This window comes from Choloepus didactylus, chromosome 3 (genome assembly GCF_015220235.1).
Source record: "Choloepus didactylus isolate mChoDid1 chromosome 3, mChoDid1.pri, whole genome shotgun sequence".
Classification (NCBI taxonomy): Eukaryota; Metazoa; Chordata; class Mammalia; order Pilosa; family Megalonychidae; genus Choloepus; species Choloepus didactylus.
In genome coordinates this window covers 53,475,308-53,497,388 of record NC_051309.1, presented here as the reverse complement: position 1 = coordinate 53,497,388, position 22,081 = coordinate 53,475,308, and the positions used below count along the sequence as shown (strand labels likewise).

General features: G+C 37.0%; 1 protein-coding gene across 8 annotated transcripts in view; it reads right to left on the bottom strand.

Moving 5' to 3' along the window:
- The window catches only part of DCUN1D4 (defective in cullin neddylation 1 domain containing 4), a 105,794-nt gene that overhangs the window by 5,634 nt on the left and 78,079 nt on the right, over window positions 1-22,081 (bottom strand). For 3 of the 8 annotated variants that reach the window (XM_037829777.1, XM_037829778.1, XM_037829784.1), the window contains 2 exons: window positions 20,130-20,238; window positions 68-172 (listed from right to left, as the gene is read on the bottom strand). In XM_037829777.1, the coding sequence (XP_037685705.1) occupies window positions 68-172; window positions 20,130-20,238 (214 nt within the window). Of the gene's footprint in view, window positions 1-67; window positions 173-2,238; window positions 2,326-20,129; window positions 20,239-22,081 lie in introns of those variants that run through there. The other 5 variants (XM_037829779.1, XM_037829780.1, XM_037829782.1 and 2 more) reach the window with 3 other exon arrangements.

Below are 22,081 nucleotides of genomic sequence, written 5' to 3'. Positions count from 1 at the left end.
TTAAATAAAATGTATTTGGTAGTTCTAAGCAAGTAAACATACATTTCATAAAATAACTATTTGGTACCTCTAAGAATTGGTGAAAAACTGGAAAAAGGGGCCACATTTTTCCTAATAACAGTCCCAACATGCACTTGGCAGTATTTATGTCTAGGCTGCGCTGGTCCTTTTCCTGTTTAACAAATAAAAACAAGGATGAGCCAGATGCCACCAAATAATTAATACAAATAATCCAAATTTGCATTTCACATCAACAAGAAATTAGTAAACAACTCATTTATCATATACCATAAAAACCTTGAATCAAGACTAAGGCTGGGGGAGGAGGAGAGGTAGTCAAACACAATGGAAGACTCGATTCTTTTGGCACTATATAAATTTACTGTGAGAAAGATTCATCAACTGAATGATCACCCTACTGCAGAATCAATTAGTTATGTAGTAGTAGTATCCACGATTATTTCATGGGTAAGTAAATATCTGTAACTCACTCACTTGCTTGTTTGACATTCATGATAATCACCAAATTCATAATTGTTGACCCTAAAGCCTATTAGTTTAACTAGATGGAGTTTAAACATTTTGATTTCCATACTTAGGAATCAGATTTCCTTAATTAATGTCAATTTTCTAAAAATTACACTTCATTAGTAAATATTTTTTTCTACCTAAATATGATGGCATTAAATTGAGCTCATAAAAAAATTTTGGAGCTTTGGAGATTCTTTCCAAACAAGAGGATGTATCATTCGCCTGCTCTGTGGGAAGGCAATGTGTCTATCTACATAGTTCTCCTTACCTTGAATTTGTTGGATGTTAACCTCCTAGCAGAATACCCTTGACTAGTAACCAAAAGACAACATTCATCAAGGCAACCAGAAAAGAAACAGTACATAAACCAAAATATGGGCAGAAGATTGAGTTCATTCCCATTATATTTGCAATTAAGGATCCTAATTTCTCATTCCCATCTTTCTTAGAAGTTTCTATTCTGAGACTACAAGTGGGCAATTTCTATGGAAAGGCATAGAGGTCCTGGGACCTTGAATGGTAACCTTACATATGCAAAGCCAGCCTCCAGGCGGTAATCTGCAGAAGTACTTTTCAACAAAGGAAGAAAGTGCCTGGCTATCCCATCTTGGGTAGAACATAAACGTTCACCAAATTAAGGGATAATGCTGTGATCACCACTGTCAGCAACATATGTAGCCACACATACCTCCCAATAAAACAGATATCTCCAGGACTCTTAACAGTGAAGTTCTCTTTAGTACACAAAGAATTTCTTACTATGACACTGAAGTTAAAAGAACTGCACAGCAAATATTAGGGCCTCACTCAACAACAGCAAACGGGATAGATGAAGGTATAGAAACATGCTCCTAAGGAAGACGTGTGATAGGTCTGTGTTTTGGTCCCAGTCATAAAGTATTATTACCATTCATGAGCAGACCAACTCAGATGACCCTGCATTACCTTTCTCTTGTTACAGGCCACACAACTCAAGTCTGATGAGGGCAGGCATATCCCAATTCCACAGTTCTATGCAAAAAGGTGGGTCCTCCTTTCCACAGGATTCTCTGCCTGCCTTTTGGCCATGCACATAGCCCTGCTCAGGATTAGAGTACTCACTCCCAATGAAGAGGAGGACAGCAGAAAAGGCACTCTCAAGTTTGCCTGCCATTCACCAACTAAACCTCATTGGCTGCTGCATTTCAAGGGCTTACCCTTTTGCAATGCACTGTTGAAGCAAAAGGAAATCTTCCTCTTACCCTATTAACACAGGTGTGGCAGTCGGCAATAGTGCATCACACTACAAAGCAGTCCAGAAGGAAAATGAGTAAGGTGTTGAGAAACACATGCAGCAGCCACAGTATTCAGCCAAACTCCATTTGTCAAACAATAGTTCATGTAGCACTGGGTTGATGACACTGTTGCTCTAGAAAAGTATTCCTTTGTGGAGTTTGTGCTCCTTCACTAAACCCAAAATCTCTAATCTTGCCTTAATATATATTTCACCTTCTTCCAACATCAACACCTATGTCCCCATCTCAATGAACATACACTAGAATGACAAAAAAAAAAAAAAAAAAAAAAAAAAAAGATACAAAAGACCTGGACTGACTGGACAGACTCTTTGTAACAATATAATCATCTGACAAACTGATGATCATGAAAAATTTCAATGCATGTGTTTGGCAGTGATGCCAAAACATGGAGGAAAGGCATCGGACTCACAGGATTGGAAAGCTGAACAGCACTCACTTACTCCTGCTCTGCAAGGGTGCCAGACAGCAGCTCGCAATCACTAACACCATCTTCTGCCTAGCAAATAAGAGAAAGATATTATGGATGCACTCAGGATCTGAACTGTGGCATCTCACTGATAACCAACATTGCCTGCGGGTGAACTTGAGGCTAAGTGTAAATAACCATAACTGGAAACACTCCAAATTCCTGGGAGCAATAGTCAAGGAATCCCACAGCCAACATATACTAAACATTAAAATGGAGACACTCTTGAGAGGTTTCTCCGACAATGATCCTAATAGCATTCTCTGCAAATGAGTTCCCAATTAAAAATGAAACGAATCTCCCAGAATGTTATCAGGCAGCCATCAACATGAAGGGCATTAAAAAAATAATAATAATAACCAACTTAACAAATCCAAGGAGTACAGAAAAGACATTCAGAAGTTCCTTGTAAGAAATTCAACAGCACACTGCCAACACCACTCCTATAATCCACTGCTTGTGGAGTGCCAAGGAGGCAGGGGCAAACCAACAGATTCCTGTCGTCCAAGGTCAGAGTCAAGCAGAAAGTACCTAGGGATAGCCTGCCAAAGGTTACCCAGAATCTGCAGAAGGCCAGTCAAGGTGAAAAGAGAAAGAAATGGAAACTTTCCTCCCTGCCTATCGCCGGACCCAAAATGTGTGGGTATGTATTTCACAAACTTAAATTTTCCAAGATAATAAATAGAAGAATAATTGTTGTATTTTTCAGATAGTAATAGGAACTTAACAGTTTCCATACACCTAAGATGTGCTTATCACCCACAACACAGAATTAGAATCTACCTTGGTGCCCTCCTTAAAAATAGATTAAAAACAAGAGTTACAGAACGAGACCAGGCCCCTTATAATAGAGCTGCAAAGCCTAAATTTCCTACTCTGCACATCCCAAGAAATTATCTTTTATATATGGAACAGAGGCACTCAAGCTAGAGACTAATAACAGCTAATGTACAGTAGAGAAAAATTATGCTTTATTAAGAACTTATCTGGAGTTTAATATGAAAAAAGTAGTGTCTCTGTTTATGTAAAACCATTCCCATATGATTTCCTGTAAGACGTGAAAATTAAGCATTTTCTCCTAATTGGCATACAAGACTTAAGAAATAATACTGAAACAAAATAATTAATTAACCAAAATATAAATATGATCTTAAGAAAATGAATCTTCAAACATCTAGGTATTCAGATATGCTATTTCAGAGGACCCCAACTGTTTCAGATGATCTATTTCCTTTCACTTGTATGTGAACAGAAGAACCTCGAATTAATAAAATTACAAAGAAAAAAATGTTAAACAGGAAAGAAAAACCTCAAAGATTTTTAAGAGAGACTAGCTGGACTCAAGAAACATATATGGGAGTTCTGCTCCATCAAGATGGTGGTATAAGACATTTCAGGGTGCCACCCCCCCACCCCCCAAATCTTTGAACAACTAGGAAAACCTGGCAGAGTCATCTTCCTCAAAACTCCAGAAAACAAAGGGTTGCAGTAACTGGACAAGGGCCGAATCAGGAACACACAGCTCCAAAAACAGTAGGTGGAGCTGTGGCACCTGGCTGGGCTCTCCCCCACCTCCTCCCTGGTGCAGTGTAGAGCCAGTATGCATTCCCATTGTGGATCCTTGGATTTGTTCCAGAGGGAGCAGTTGACCCCCACGCACATACTGGGGTGCCGGTATGTCAGTGTCAGTCTCTCTGGTGGAAGACTGAAATATGAAACTAGGAAACTTGTCTTGGGCTCACCCTCCCAGAACTTGTCGTGTAAGCAGAAGCAGCTTGCAGACAGCTAAAGGAGCATCAGAAACAATTAAGTCAAAGTGGCAAGGGGCAAAGGATTACCTGTATTAGACATATTAATATAGCATCCAAGAGGGGAACAAAGACTATTTCACAGGAGTAGAAGGTGCATTTGAATTCCTATAAATTAGGGAATTCCTAAGGCCACAAGCAAATACAAGCTCAAGATAAGAAGCTGATTCCATGCAGGCTCAGATAAGACAGAGAAGACCCTGGACTTCACATTCACCTCAGGCTGATCTTGACTGGAGGGCCAAGCTCCGAATGACGCCAGCCAAAGAAAAGCCAATTTGAAAAGACTATGAAAAGTGCTTTTTGCTTTGGTTTGTTTGTTTTTGTTAGCTCCTGGCACTCATGGAAATCTGTCACATCACTAAATGGATATATACTTAAGGAATACACAGCTCAGGGACTAAATCCCAGAGTTAACACTTTAAGTTATTAAGGTGTACAGTGTGCAACAAAAAATTACAAGACAAACAGGAAATGATGATCCATCCAAAGGAACAAGATAAAAATCCAGAAACCATCAACCATGAGGACCAGAGTTGGGATACACTAGACAAAGACTTTAAAAAATTGATCTTCAATGTTCTCAAGAAGACAAAGGAAAACTCATAAAAACAACTAAAGGTTATGAGGAAAACAATGAATGAACAATATGGGATTTCAATAAAGAGAGAAATTTTTAAAAGGAACAAAACAGAATTACTGGAGTGGAAGACCACAATAACTGAAATGAAAAATTCCTTTGAGGGTTTTCCTCCAGGCAGGCTGGAGCTGGCAGAAGACAGAATCAGTGAACTTGAAGACAAGACAACTGAAATTATTTAGGCTAAGGAGGAAAAAGAAAAAAAAAAAAAAAAAAAGTATAAAAAAGCAAATAGAAACTAAGAGATCTGTGGAACACCATCAAGTGTACCAAATGAACACTACGAGGGTCCCAGAAGGAGACAAAAAGAGCGAGGGGAAGAAGAAATACTCAAAGAAATAATGGCAGAAAACTTCCCAAATGTAACAAAAGACATTAATATGCACATTCAAGAAGCCTAGAAAACACAAAACAGGATGAACTTGAAGAAAACCACACCCAGACACACAGTAATCAAACTATTAAATGTCAAGGACAAGGAGCGAGTTCTGAAAGCTGCAAGAGAATAGCAATGTGTTATGTACAAGGGAGTCTTAATAAAATTAAGTACTGATTTCTCATCAGAAACCATGGAGGCAAGAAGGCGGTGGGTTGAAAGAAAGAAGAGCTGAAAGAAAACTGCCAATCAATTTTATATCTGGTGAGACTTTCAAAAATGAGGGATAGATTAAGACATTCCCAGATAAACAAAAGGTGATGGAGTTCATCACCACCAGACCTGCCCTACAAACAATGCTAAAAGGGAGTTCTCCAGCGTGAAAGTAAAGGACACTAGTCAGTGGTTTGAAGCAGCATAAGAAAATAAAGATCTCTGGCAAAGGTAACCATTTGGGTAACTATAAATGCCGGTACTGTTGTGTTGTACATTTTGGTATATAACTCCACTTCTTACTTCTTACAGGTGCTAAGATTCAAATGGATAAAAAGTAACGATACATCTATGGTTTTAGATGTACAGTGTATAAAGATATAATATGTAATGAGTACAACAAAAAAGGATGGGGATGGAGGATACAGGAAGAGTGTAAGTGCATGATATTGAAGTTGATATCAAAACCAAATGTGCTTGTTATAGATGTAGAATGTTAAAATAATGGGCGTAATATGGGACCTCTATTTTCTGCACGATTATTCTGTAAACCTACAAATTCTCAGTTAAAAATTATATTAAAATATATATATATGATTCACAAACAAGCCAGAGATTAGTATATGAAATCTAAAGTCCTAAGTTGAAGACCTGTAACACATACCACGTCATTCTCATTTGAGACCACAGGGATTACAAAAAATAATGAGAAAATGGAGTCCTTCTTAACATGGCTCTCTAAGTAAAGGAACATATATAAAAATGAAGACTTCTAAAGAACATAAATCTAAAGAACACCAAGATTCAGTTTATGAAACAAATATAGCAGTTTTTTTTCTCCATATACCCCGGGATGCTCTCCCATTAAGAAAAATGAATCTGAAATAATTATGCTTTTAGGATTTAGCCAATATCAGTTTACAGATAATGTTTGCAAGGAAATTACTTAATAACCTGAACTCTTGACACTTACTTTAAAAAATGAGAAAAAAATCTGACAAGTCAGTTTTTCCTTGTCATTTTATCTGGCACAATTAGATTCTATTACTGTAAGCCCTACTCTCAGAAAACACGCCATCATTTGAAACTTGATGTTTTCAAACATATAAGTAATGTCAGTAAAGAATAATTCAACTATTTCCAATTCAATGGTTAACTTTTACTGAGAACTTACTCTGAGCCAGCAATTGTTTTAAGTGCTTTTTACTTAAACTCATTTAGTACAACAGCTCTACTGTAATAGGTGCTATTATTATCCCCAATTTATAAATAATGAAACTGAGGCCCAGAGAATTAATAGTCAATAAATGATGGGTCTAAGACTTAAGCCAGGTGGTCTGACTCCAAATCTGAGCTCTTCATTGCCCACCATATCACTTCCCTTGAAGTAAAGAGAGAAGAGAGATTTAATATCAAGAGACAGTTAATCCCATTAGCTTTACAAATAATTGTTGAACAACTCTGGGTGACTCTTCAATAACCAAAGAAGAATCTTTAAAGATAAAAATGACAAGATTTTCAGGGTAATGGACCTGTAGATGACTATGTCACATTCTTCCTATTCTTGCCCTCTCCTAGACCAACTTACCATTTTCTCTGTAACTTACAACAAAAAACATGAGAAAAAATTAGAGGGCTGTGTGTGTGCAAACACATGCACACACGTGCTGGAGGATAGTGTGGAGAGGAAAACTAGACACATACATTGGTTAAGAACTGAGAAACTGACTCAAGTTAGAAGAGGAAGTGAATCCAAATGGTAACAGATTTAGGTTAGATCTCAGGAGGAATTTTTGGATAACAAGGGCTGTTGAACACAAGACCCAGCAAAATTTTTCTTAGTAACATCCATAATTATTTCAAGCTTAAATAGGAATGACTTAGCTGTTGTTTTACTTAGAGGAGGAAGATAATATTAGCTTTAATGTAGGTGGCCTCTTGCATCTTCCTGAAACACCTCCTCGGAAAGATTCAACAAAAGTAGTTGGTACCTACTGCTGGAAAAGTGAACACATCGAGAGACAGACTGTTAAGGTCTAATGTGTAAAAATGAATCTGTCATCCACATACAAAGGAAACAGCATAAGACTAAGTAGTGACTACTCAGCAGCCAACACGGAAGCAAGAAGGCAGTGGCACGATATATTTAAAATTCTGAGTGAGAAAAATTTCCAGCCAAGAATACTTTATCCAGCAAAGCTCTCCTTCAAATTTGAGGGAGAGCTTAAATTTTTCACAGACAAACAAATGCTGAGAGAATTTGCTAACAAGAGACCTGCCCTACTGGAGATACTAAAGGGGGCCCTACAGACAGAGAAACAAAGAAAGGACAGAGAGACTTGGAGAAAGGTTCAGTACTAAAGAGATTCGGTATGGGTAAAATAAAGGATATTAATAGAGAGAGGGAAAAATATGGCAAACATAAACCAAAGGATAAGATGGCCGATTCACGAAATGCCTTCACGGTTATAACGTTGAATGTAAACGGATTAAACTCCCCAATTAAAAGATACAGATTCGCAGAATGGATCAAAAAAAATGAACCATCAATATGTTGCATACAAGAGACTCATCTTAGACACAGGGACACAAAGAAACTGAAAGTGAAAGGATGGAAAAAAATATTTCATGCAAGCTACAGCCAAAAGAAAGCAGGTGTAGCAATATTAATCTCAGATAAAATAGACTTCAAATGCAGGGATGTTTTGAGAGACAAAGAAGGCCACTACATACTAATAAAAGGGCAATTCAACAAGAAGAAATAACAATCGTAAATGTCTATGCACCCAATCAAGGTGCCACAAAATACATGAGAGAAACACTGGCAAAACTAAAGGAAGCAATTGATGTTTCCACAATAATTGTGGGAGACTTCAACACATCACTCTCTCCTATAGATAGATCAACCAGACAGAAGACCAATAAGGAAATTGAAAACCTAAACAATCTGATAAATGAATTAGATTTAACAGACATATACAGGACATTACATCCCAAATCACCAGGATACACATACTTTTCTAGTGCTCACGGAACTTTCTCCAGAATAGATCATATGCTGGGACATAAAACAAGCCTCAATAAATTTAAAAAGATTGAAATTATTCAAAGCACATTCTCTGACCACAATGGAATACAATTAGAAGTCAATAACCATCAGAGACTTAGAAAATTCACAAATACCTGGAGGTTAAACAACACACTCCTAAACAATCAGTGGGTTAAAGAAGAAATAGCAAGAGAAATTGCTAAATATATAGAGACGAATGAAAATGAGAACACACATACCAAATTCTATGGGATGCAGCAAAAGCAGTGCTAAGGGGGAAATTTATAGCACTAAACGCATATATTAAAAAGGAATAAAGAGCCAAAATCAAAGAACTAATGGATCAACTGAAAAAGCTAGAAAATGAACAGCAAACCAATCCTAAACCAAATAAAAGAAAAGAAATAACAAGGATTAAAGCAGAAATAAATGACATAGAGAACAAAAAAACAATAGAGAGGATAAATATCACCAAAAGTTGGTTCTTTGAGAAGATCAACAAGATTGACAAGCCCCTAGCTAGACTGACAAAATCAAAAAGAGAGAAGACCCATATAAACAAAATAATGAATGAAAAAGGTGACATAACTGCAGATCCTGAAGAAATTAAAAAATTATAAGAGGATATTATGAACAACTGTATGGCAACAAACTGGATAATTGTAGAAGAAATGGACAATTTCCTGGAAACATATGAACAACCTAGACTGACCAGAGAAGAAATAGAAGACCTCAACCAACCCATCACAAGCAAAGAGATCCAATCAGTCATCAAAAATCTTCCCACAAATAAATGCCCAGGGCCAGATGGCTTCACAGGGGAATTCTACCAAACTTTCCAGAAAGAACTGACACCAATCTTACTCAAACTCTTTCAAAACATTGAAGAAAAGGGAACACTACCTAACTCATTTTATGAAGCTAACATCAATCTAATACCAAAACCAGGCAAAGATGCTACAAAAAAGGAAAACTACCGGCCAATCTCCCTAATGAATATAGATGCAAAAATCCTCAACAAAATACTTGCAAATCGAATCCAAAGACACATTAAAAAAATCATACACCATGACCAAGTGGGGTTCATTCCAGGCATGCAAGGATGGTTCAACATAAGAAAAACAATCAATGTACTACAACACATTAAAAACTCGAAAGGGAAAAATCAATTGATCATCTCAATAGATGCTGAAAAAGCATTTGACAAAATCCAACATCTCTTTTTGATAAAAACACTTCAAAAGGTAGGAATTGAAGGAAACTTCCTCAACATGATAAAGAGCATATATGAAAAACCCACAGCCAGCATAGTACTCAATGGTGAGAGACTGAAAGCCTTCCCTCTAAGATCAGGAACAAGACAAGGATGCCCGCTGTCACCACTGTTATTCAACATTGTGCTGGAAGTGCTAGCCAGGGCAATCCGGCAAGACAAAGAAATAAAAGGCATCCAAATTGGAAAAGAAGAAGTAAAACTGTCATTGTTTGCAGATGATATGATCTTATATCTAGAAAACCCTGAGAAATCGACGATACAGCTACTAGAGCTAATAAACAAATTTAGCAAAGTAGCGGGATACAAGATTAATGCACCTAAGTCAGTAATGTTTCTATATGCTAGAAATGAACAAACTGAAGAGACACTCAAGAAAAAGATACCATTTTCAATAGCAACTAAAAAAATCAAGTACCTAGGAATAAACTTAACCAAAGATGTAAAAGACCTATACAAAGAAAACTACATAACTCTACTAAAAGAAATAGAAGGGGACCTTAAAAGATGGAAAAATATTCCATGTTCATGGATAGGAAGGCTAAATGTCATTAAGATGTCAATTCTACCCAAACTCATCTACAGATTCAATGCAATCCCAATCAAAATTCCAACAACCTACTTTGCAGACTTGGAAAAGCTAGTTATCAAATTTATTTGGAAAGGGAAGATGCCTCGAATTGCTAAAGACACTCTAAAAAGAAAAACGAAGTGGGAGGACTTACACTCCCTGACTTTGAAGCTTATTATAAAGCCACAGTTGCCAAAACAGCATGGTACTGGCACAAAGATAGACATATAGATCAATGGAATCGAATTGAGAATTCGGAGATAGACCCTCAGATCTATGGCCGACTGATCTTTGATAAGGCCCCCAAAGTCACTGAACTGAGCCATAATAGTCTTTTCAACAAATGGGGCTGGGAGAGTTGGATATCCATATCCAAAAGAATGAAAGAGGACCCCTACCTCACACCCTACACAAAAATTAACTCAAAATGGACCAAAGATCTCAATATAAAAGAAAGTACCATAAAACTCCTAGAAGATAATGTAGGAAAACATCTTCAAGACCTTGTATTAGGCGGCCACTTCCTAGACTTTACACCCAAAGCACAAGCAACAAAAGAGAAAATAGATAAATGGGAACTCCTCAAGCTTAGAAGTTTCTGCACCTCAAAGGAATTTCTCAAAAAGGTAAAGAGGCAGCCAACTCAATGGGAAAAAATTTTTGGAAACCATGTATCTGACAAAAGACTTATATCTTGCATATACAAAGTAATCCTACAACTCAATGACAATAGTACAGACAGCCCAATTATAAAATGGGCAAAAGATATGAAAAGACAGTTCTCTGAAGAGGAAATACAAATGGCCAAGAAACACATGAAAAAATGTTCAGCTTCACTAGCTATTAGAGAGATGCAAATTAAAACCACAATGAGATACCATCTAACACCGGTTAGAATGGCTGCCATTAAACAAACAGGAAACTACAAATGCTGGAGGGGATGTGGAGAAATTGGAACTCTTATTCATTGTTGGTGGGACTGTATAATGGTTCAGCCACTCTGGAAGTCAGTTTGGCAGTTCCTTAGAAAACTAGATATAGAGTTACCATTCAATCCAGCGATTGCACTTCTCGGTATATACCCAGAAGATCGGAAAGCAGTGACACGAACAGATATCTGCACGCCACTGTTCATGGCAGCATTATTCACAATTGCCAAGAGATGGAAACAACCCAAATGTCCTTCAACAGATGAGTGGATAAATAAAATGTGGTATATGCACACGATGAAATACTACGCGGCAGTAAGAAGGAACGATCTCGTGCAACATATGACAACATGGATGAACCTTGAAGACATAATGCTGAGCGAAATAAGCTAGGCACAAAAAGAGAAATATTATATGCTACCACTAATGTGAACTTTGAAAAATGTAAAACAAATGGTTTATAATGTAGAATGTAGGGGAACTAGCAGTAGAGAGCAATTAAGGAAGGGGGAACAATAATCCAAGAAGAACAGATAAGCTATTTAACGTTCTGGGGATGCCCAGAAATGACTATGGTCTGTTAAATTCTGATGGATATAGTAGGAACAAGTTCACAGAAATGTTGCTATATTAGGTAACTTTCTTGGGGTAAAGTAGGAACATGTTGGAAGTTAAGCAGTTATCTTAGGTTAGTTGTCTTTTTCTTATTCCCTTGTTATGGTCTCTTTGAAATGTTCTTTTATTGTATGTTTGTTTTATTTTTAACTTTTTTTTTCATACAGTTGATTTAAAAAAGAAGGGAAAGTTAAAAAAAAAAAAAAAAGAAAGAAAAACAAGGAAAAAAAAAAAGATGTAGTGCCCCCTTGAGGAGCCTGTGGAGAGTGCAGGGTTATTCGCCTACCCCACCTCCATGGTTGCTAACATGACCACAGACATAGGGGACTGGTGGTTTGATGGGTTGAGCCCTCTACCATAAGTTTTACCCTTGGGAAGACGGTTGCTGCAAAGGAGAGGCTAGGCCTCCCTATATTTGTGCCTAAGAGTCTCCTCCTGAATGCCTCTTTGTTGCTCAGATGTGGCCCTCTCTCTCTGGCTAAGCCAACTTGAAAGGTGAAATCACTGCCCTCCCCCCTACGTGGGATCAGACACCCAGGGGAGTGAATCTCCCTGGCAACGTAGAATATGACTCCCGGGGAAGAATGTAGACCCGGCATCGTGGGACGGAGAACATCTTCTTGACCAAAAGGGGGATGTGAAAGGAAATGAAATAAGCTTCAGTGGCAGAGAGATTCCAAAACGAGCCGAGAGGTCACTCTGGAGGGCACTCTTACGCACACTTTAGACAACCCTTTTTAGGTTCTAAAGAATTGGGGTAGCTGGTGGTGGATACCTGAAACTATCAAACTACAACCCAGAACCCATGAATCTCGAAGACAGTTGTATAAAAATGTAGCTTATGAGGGGTGACAATGGGATTGGGAAAGCCATAAGGACCACACTCCACTTTGTCTAGTTTATGGATGGATGAGTAGAAAAACAGGGGAAGGAAACAAACAGACAAAGGTACCCAGTGTTCTTTTTTACTTCAATTGCTCTTTGTCACTCTAATTATTATTTTTGTTATTTTTGTGTGTGTGCTAATGAAGGTGTCAGGGATTGATTTAGGTGATGAACGTACAACTATGTAATGGTTCTGTGAACAATCGAAAGTACGATTTGTTTTGTATGACTGCGTGGTATGTGAATATATCTCAATAAAATGATGTTTAAAAAAAAAAATGAATCTGTCACAAGATCACTTCTCAGAAAAAGTATTCCCACTGTTATCTTCTGCCTCCATAAAACCCTCCATTATGACTTTTTAAAGGTTTATTTTAAAGAGTAGGAAAGCAAGGACTTTTCTCCCCCGTAGAGAAATCTCCTGTTCTTTTGCTCACTCCTGTATGTTCGTCCTCACCTTCAAGGTATCCCTTTCTCTCTATTTAGCAGCTTCTCCTAACTTCACTTCCCCATTCTGTCTGGATGGCTACTCTCAAATCCCTTCTGCCCTCTGCACCCACAAACTTTTCACTCTGAATTTATCCCCTCATCCTTTCCTTTCTGCATCAAGACTGGACTGCACTGCTAGAAAAAGGCCTACTGCTATGGAGAACGGCATCACTGTAAATTCACATTCTCTCCTCTTAGCTGGATCCTCACCGTTATTGCTTAATCCATGCCCCACTTAACCCAACACAGACTCTTCTCAGAATTCCAAGTGTCAATTCTCTCAATGACTCTCAGCATAGTTACTTGCCTCTGCCACAGAGAATGGAAAAGATTTCAATTTATTCCTATTTAATAACTGTTCTCAGATCTATGAAAAATTTATGTATTTGGTCTTTTATCCCATCCTCTTTAGCCAATCTTGCTAGGTCCATTTTTACAAAGGAATCAAGAAAAAAATCGCTATTATATTTGAAGTATATTTACGAGAATATTTGTTTTTTATAGTAACTGAAGTGTACACAGGGGAAAAAAAACCCTATGCATAAAAATACTGAGACAAAATTTCACTTATATGAAAGAACCGGCCATTTCAGCCCTTGGATTTATATCGCACTATCTTCCTCTAACAAGATGCCGTAGGATGGGGGCAGTTCTCAGTCAGCAAAGGTGGTGTGGCTGTGTGGAGAGGATGCCAGCCTGTGTGTAGGGGCAGGACCTCGGGCTCACAAGTTGACCCCTCCTCTCTGGCTCTCAGTTTCATTATCTGGTTAATGACAAGACTGGACCAGATGACATCAAGATTTCTTTCAGCTTTAAAGTTCCAAAATTCTCTGGCATCTCTAAGACTATAAATAAATTCAAGTCAAGGAAAGCCTAGGAGAAAAATAATACAACTTTATAGCCAAGTACTATTTTTAATTGAGTACAAGATTCGAAGGTGAGGAAAGAAACTGTCACACCACTGGGACTGCAATCTTTCTGGGGACTTGTTAAAGGGGTCACGTCACCATTTTCTGGCATTGCACTCTAATTCCTTCCTGACAGATTAAGTAAAATTCAGAATATTTAATACATTATAGGCAATTGTTATTTGGGATCTAATATTTAGGGTTTTAAAATTGTACTGGATAGTTAAATTCTCATTAAAAGTGTTATTTTAAAAGGTCTGCTGTGACAGGGTGTTAATCTCCCTGGCAACGTTAGACATGACTCCCAGGGGGGAGCTTGGCCCTGGCATTATGGCATTGAGAAAGCCTTCTTGACCAAAAAGGGGAAGAGAAATGAAACAAAATGGAGTTTCAGTGGCTGAGAGATTTCAAATAGAGTCGACAGGTCATTCTGGAGGTTATGCTTATGCATTATATAGATATCCCTTTGTAGTTTTTAGTGTATTGGATCAGCTAGAAGGAAATAACTGAAACTGTTGAACTGGAATTCAGTAGCCTTGATTCTTGAAGATGACTGTATAATTATATAGCTCTTAAGGTATGACTGTGTGATAGCAAAAACCTTGCGACTGACACTCCCTTTATCCAGTGTATGGAAAGATGAGTAAGAAAACAAAGACAAAAAATAAATAAATAATGGGGGGGGAGATTAGAGGTATGGAATATTTTGAGTGTCCTTTTTATATTTATATTTTTATTTTTTTGGAGTAATGAAAATGTTCAAAATTGATGTGGTGATGAATGCACAACCATATGATGATACTGTGAACCACTGATTGTACACTTTGGATGATTATCTGATATGTAAATATATCTCAATAAAATTGCATTAAAAAAGGTCTGCTGAGATAATTATATGTTATTACCTAAAGGAATTATTATTTTTTTAGTATAAAAAAATAAAGACTGAAAAAGAAAAGGGATTTTGAATTCTGCTTCCAACTAAGATGAAATAACAGAGACCAAGTATAATTTCACTTCAGACAACCAGAACACGGGACAAATATACAAAACCATGGTTTGCACACATTGAACAACAGGCAGAACAGGTCTGTAATCCTTGAGAGAAGAAAAACAAATAAATTAATCCCTACCATGACACCATCTTATTGTGCAGAAGCATTTTCCAGACTGTAACTCGGCCCAAAAAGAGCCCAGCAGTCTGGCTGAGTTGGAGAAGACAGAATTTAGAGCTCAAGGAGGCAGGGGTGGCTATAATTTGAGGGGCAAAATACCAGCAATGAGGGGGCTACACAGAGAGAGATCTGGAGATTTACAGAATGGTCTCCTCAAGTCTTTGGCCGAGTAGTTATCTGCACATGTGTGAGAGGAAACTATCCACTCAAGTCCAGGGAAAGAACTACTGCAAAAGAGTAAGCAGAAATTCTCATAACTTGTAAAGTTATTATGAGAATACTATGTATTCTTACCAAGTAGAGAGGAAAGACCACATAATATACAAAGGCCTTGGGTAGAATATGCAGAAAGATGTTGCCTAGAATTAAGGATTCTCTAATCTTTCAAAGGATCAAACTGATTCCAAGTAACTTAACTATGCACCAGGAAAAAACAAACCCAATTTTATTTAAAGTAATACAACAAAACACAGCAACCAATATAAAATTCACAATATCAAATAGCTAACAAAAAATCTGCTAGGCAGGCAAAGAAGCTGGAAAATACGACCAATAACTAAGAGGAAAATCAATCAATATAATGAAACCAAGAAATAAGAGAGACAATGGAACTGGGAGACAAGGTTATAAACATGTTTTAGATATTCAAGAAGGTAGAAGAAAACATTATTATGAGTAGAGAAATGCAAGATATATAAAAAAAGAGCCAAATGGAACTTCTAGAGGTGACAATTACAGTATCTGGTATGAAAACAATACTGGCTGTAATTAACAGCATTAACAACAGATTAGACACTGCAGAAGAAAAGATTAGTAAATTTGAAGACTTAATAATATAAACTATCTTAAATAAAACACAGAGTAAAAAACTGAAAAGAAAATGAACACAGCTTCAGTGGCTTGTGGGAAAATATCAGGCAGTCCAACATAGGTATAATTATAATCCCAGAGGACAGCAAAAGGGGAACAGAAAAAAATATTTGAAGAAATAACAGCTGAAGAATGTCCTAATTTAATGTAAACTATAAACCCATAGATCCAAAAAGTTCAACAAACCCCAAGCAGAATAAACATAAGGAAAATTATGCCAAGGTACATCATCAGGAACCTGCTGAAAAGCAGTGAAAAGAGAATAAAAGTGGTCAGAAAACAAACCCAAAAAAAGATATTATGTTCAAAGGAACAAAGGTAAGAATGATACCAGACTTACCATCAGAAGCTACACATCAGAAGACAATAGAGACATCACTGAAGTACTGAAAGTATAAAACTATTAGCCTAGAATTTTTTACCCAGAAAAATTCCTTTAAAGGCAAAATAAAACTTTGGATAATTCATTACCATCAGATCTACACTATGAGAAATATTAAAGTAAATTTTTTAAGTGGAAGGAAAATGGTAACAGATGGAAATCTGGATTTATATAAAAGGAATAAAGAGCACAGAAATGGTAAATATTTGGGTAAATATAAATGATACTTTTTTTACATTTTAATCTCCAAAAAAGAGAATTCCTTTTTTAAAGTAAAAAGGGATAATCTACAGTTAAGATTTATAGTACATATTGTATGAAAACAATAGCATAAATAATGGGAAAGGAAAATGAAACATACTGTAAAAGGTTCTTACATTTATATAAAATGGTATAATAATATCTGAAGATAGACTGTGAAAATTTAAAGATATATACTGTAAAGCCTAGAACAACTACAAAAATAAAACAGAGGTATAGCTAATTCGGCAACAGTAGAAATAAAATGGAATCATTAAAAAAAAAAAACAAAAAAAAAAACAATCCAAAAGAAGGCATTGAAAAGAGGCAAAAAGGAACAAAGAGTAGATGAGACAAATATGGGGAAAAAAGCAAGACAGGAGTTGTAAACCTCACCATATCAATAATTATATTAGATGTAAATGATTTAAGCATCCCAATTAAGACAGATATTGTCACGCCCAACTATATACTATGTACAAGAAACCCACTTTAAATATAAAGACAGATGTAGGTTAAAAGTAAAAGGATAGAAAAAGATATGCCAGGCACTTAATCAAAAGAAACCTGGAGGGCTATACTGTATCAAACAAAATACACTTCGGAACAAGGAATACTGCCAGGGATAGAGAGAGACATTTCATAGTGTGAAAGGGGTCAATTCATCAAGAGGACATAACAATACTAAATGTCTATAAACCTAATATCAGCACTTCAAAATATATGAAGCAAAAACTGATAGAAGTGACAGGAGAAATAACTATAATTGGAGGGTTCAACACTCCTCTCAGAAATTGATAGAACAAGTAGACAAAAAGTCAATAAGGATATAGAAAAGCTGAACAACACTAACAACCTACTTGACCTAACTGACATTTATAGAACACTCTATCCAACGATAGCAGAAAATTCATTCTTTTCGAATATTCATCACAGCAGACCACATTTAGACCAAAAACCAAGCCTTAATAATTTTAAGCACTTAAATTAGATAGGGTTTGTTTAAAGTAGATATTAACAGAAAGATATCTGGAAAATTCACAAATATTTGGAAAATAAATAGCAAAACAACACACTTTAACATAACCAACGGGTCAAAAAAAAAGAAATCACAAAGGAAAATGGAAAACATGTTGAACTGACTGTAAAGGGAAAATACAACATATCAGAATTTATGAGATACAGTTAAAAAAATTCACTAACAAATTCATCTTAGAGCAGATTTTAGCTTAATTGAATCTATTTAGTAATTAAGTAATGGATAAACACAGGTGGTTCTTATTCACCATTAAGTAAAAGTGCTTAATTTACCAATATTTACTGAGAACCTCCTTAAAAGCAAAGAACTGTGCTGGCTGCTACTGGGAATACAAAGAAAAGACACAGTCAGTCAGTCTGCCAGGAAAACTTGACACGTGAACCCAGTCTGCAGAGCCACGCTGGAAGACAGCAGGGCTGTGTAAGTAAAGGCAGCAAGGTCCCTCTCATCAGGAAGATTCAAGGAGGCTGTGTGAAAAACGAAGCATCTGGCTGGGGCCCAGAAGCCTGGCACCAGATAGAGCTGTGAGAGAAGAAACCAGGCTCTAGGCAGGGGCTCAGCTTGACCCAGAGCAAAAATGCCAAAAGGATAGGCAGTAGGTGCAGAGAATACAGGTAATTCAGTTTCACCTCAACATGGGCCACATGTAGGAGAGGAAGCTTGGGACTCTACTGTGAGGGCCAAGAGTGACTCACAGTCTGGACCTGGAGCCAAAGACATGGGTTTATTAAAAAGGTGACCATTTTTCCACTTTTCTGAGGCCCACTTTCTCCTTGTGAAGTGGACTAAAACCATTGCTGTCTGCCACTTATGGGTGTTGCACAAGCAACTGCACTATACATGGCCTGAGGCACCACAATAATATAACGGCAATGGGAAGGCTTTGGAGAGCAGGAAGATGACCAAGTGACACTGGGGCAATGGCACCTCAATGATGTAAATGCCGTATGAGAAGTGAAAGAATGTGGAAATAGTGCAGGCAAGGAGGAACAGTGGACTCAACTGATAAGGATGCAGTAGAGACACCAAGGAAGAGGCACCCACAGGAAGCCCCTGTGAGACGGGCAACAGTGAGCAACCGAAAATGGAAGGCCAGACAGGAACAAAATGGGACCCTGCAAAGTGAGGGATATCTGGGAGAATTCTGACACCCAAACAGGAAAGTCAGAAAATAGGACTGATTTTGGAGGAGAAGGTATAATGCTCCAAACAAACTTTAACCCATACTATAAGAAACAGCTGACTGGGTGGAAAAGCTTCAAGGTAATAAAATATTTAATCCTAGAAACTACACATCTATTTTAAAAGCATTTACCAAGTAATGTCTATATATATTCACACAAATACCATTTAGCAAAATACAGCATCTGAATCTCACCTCATCATTTTCTAACATTTGTCTTTCTGCATGTTGTGATTTGATGAGAAAGCTGCAAGAATGCAAAAAATCTGAATGAGGGCACCACACAGAACTGCTAATGTTATTGCAGATGCATCAAAATTCACCACCAAATAGACCTCTGGTGCTGAAAAGCAGAGCCAAAGGGGGGTAAAAAGTGAACAAGATCAGTATGGTTGTAGGAAAAAGAAAAGAACCATCTGCTACCAAGACCGCTGCTTTAAAAAAAAATCATTAAAAAAAAAATGTTATCAATCAAGAAAGTCTGGACCCCTGAATCTATCAAATACACAGCCATAACAGAAAACACCATTCTTGAATCAAGTGTAACTGTGTGGGCTATGGGCTGTGTTTGAATTAATACGACGTCAACTGCTATTTCAGAACTCACTACCTATGGTGAACAGACAAAAAATTAAGACTTATTTCACTCCAGTAGAACCACTCTCATACATTTGGACCTGGCTCACTATGTGACAGACAGGATGACCACTCTTCAAAATGATTAGAAAAATACATTTCGAATAAAGTTAACTAAAATTAGCTTAAGTCTGAAATTCAAACGATTTCCAAATACACTTAATAGCACCCAAAATGAAACTGGATTAGATTTGATTAGCTTATTCCAGAGAAAATTCACCAGGTGAAGGTTTGCTGCTTTCTGTTAACTGAGAAGGAGAAGTCTTTCCAAGTTTATATATGAGACATTGAGAACAGTGTCTATTTCAGGACCATTTATAACCTACTTATAAGCCTACTGCAATAGCCATTAAAGATACGCCACTACAGCTTTTTGCTAACATTTTTGCCCAGAATCAGGGTTATTTTAAAAAGTGTACATGTAGAAAGAAATGCATCCTGGGAGTAACGTACTCAAATTCTTTGCTGTGGCACGTAAAAACAAACCTCCAAAGGCAATAGAGAGAGAGGAGGGAGGAGAGGGAAACATCTGGAAAGGCTCCAGAGAACTCACCCGTGCAAAGTCAAATGCATATCTGTAAATAAGTTTAAAGTTTGTAGAATCATTTAATAATGATCTTAAGTAATCCAAAGTATTTCTTAGTTTTTCTGTTGTATCACATCTAGAAAAACAGAATAAAGGCATATTATAACCTGAGTTTTTTCTTAATTGGGGCAGTAATATAAAATACAGTACCAAAGGAAAGCATAAAACCCTGAAGTTGGGAACACGTCCATGATAACCTACTTTTTTTCCTACACTATTTCAAAAACTTTCACAGAAAAGTACAGAAAAGTTTAAAGATAGTAAGCACCAATATACCCATCCTACAGATTCACCAATGGACATTCTGTCACATTTGTGTGCTCTCTCTCACACACGACACTTTTTTCTGAACCATCTGAAAAGTAAGTTGCAGACACCATGACACTTCACATCTATACTAGCTTGCATCTGGGTGCACAAGGGGTATTCTCCTACTTAACCACAAACCATCATCACTCCTAACAGTGTATCAAATGTTTAACTTTCTTAACTAATATACAATCCATACGCAGATTTCCCGTGTCGCCCAAATTTCCTGTATTGCTGCTGCGTCTATTCCATCCAGGACCCAGTCAAGATGATCATGTTTGCTTTTAGTTGTCCTATCGTTTAGTCTCTAGAAGAATGCCCTGCCTTTTTCTGTCTTTCTTGACATTGTCATTTTTAAGCGTCCAGAGCAGTTGTTTTGTAGCATCTCTTTTTGTCTTAGGATTTCTCTGTGATTATACCTAGTTGAAACACTTGTGACAGGAACACTACAGGTAACGTTGTGTCCTTCTCAGTACACCCTATCAGGAGGCTCATGATGTCAGTCTCATCCATTATTGGTGATACTATGTTAGATCATTTGGTAAAGGTGGTGTCTACCAAATTCTCCATTATACATATATCCCTCCCCCCATGTATCTGCAATAATCAGTAACCTGCGAGATGATACCTTGAGACTGTGAATAACCTGTTCCTCAAAAGTCTTTCACCCTATGGTTTTAGTATCCATTGATACCTGCCTGAATCAATTGTTATACTGCTAGATGCAAAGTGGTGGTTTGCTAATTCTATCAATCCTTCTACATTTATTGGCTAGAACTCTTCTATAAAGAAGAGCTCCACCACCACCTTTCTTATTTTCTGGGTTTATGGATTTTTGTTTTAAATTCCGTGTGCAGGTAATCTGTCACTATTTGCTTTTTTATTTTATTTTTTTTGATGCACAAACTGTCCCAGTTTGGGCACTGGTCCCTTCAAGCTGACTCCAGGGTCCTTTTGTTATGTCCCTATCAGTTTTTTTTAGTAATTCCTTGCTTTCTGGCACAAGATGTTCCAGTTCACCTTGTACTTTCTCTGCCCCAGACTTGAAAACAGACTTGAAATTTCTCCTGAGAACCCTGGGGATGATAACCTATTTTTAACTGTAACAGACACATAACTGTTTACTTTTCAGAAGTAGACTAATTAGTTATTTTTACAAATTAGTATTCTGTCCCCAATATCTAGCCCTTAAATATCAGAACCAAGAATCACCATTTTCATTGACAATATTAAAACTTTTCAATGTTGGATGTGTTCCCTTGTATTTCTCTGCTGAGTTTTTACCTACTAACAACTATAGAATAAGTAAGAAAATACATATTGAGAGTATTAGCAATATAAATATCTTTGCCTACTTTAGAAACTAAAATATGGTTCATAATAAAGTACACTAATTTATTTTTCAGCAATAAATGTTTGAAAGCTTTTTTACAGATAACTGCAAATAAGCCCCTGTGATCTACTGAGATGATAAACCATATAAAGACTAAAAATTACAGTGAATGTTTAATTTCTAAGGGCCCAGAACAATTTAGAATGTCTTTATCTCTTTTTGATGTGTCTAAAATTAAGAAGTTTAAAATTAGAGTACTGTACCAGTCAGAAAAGTT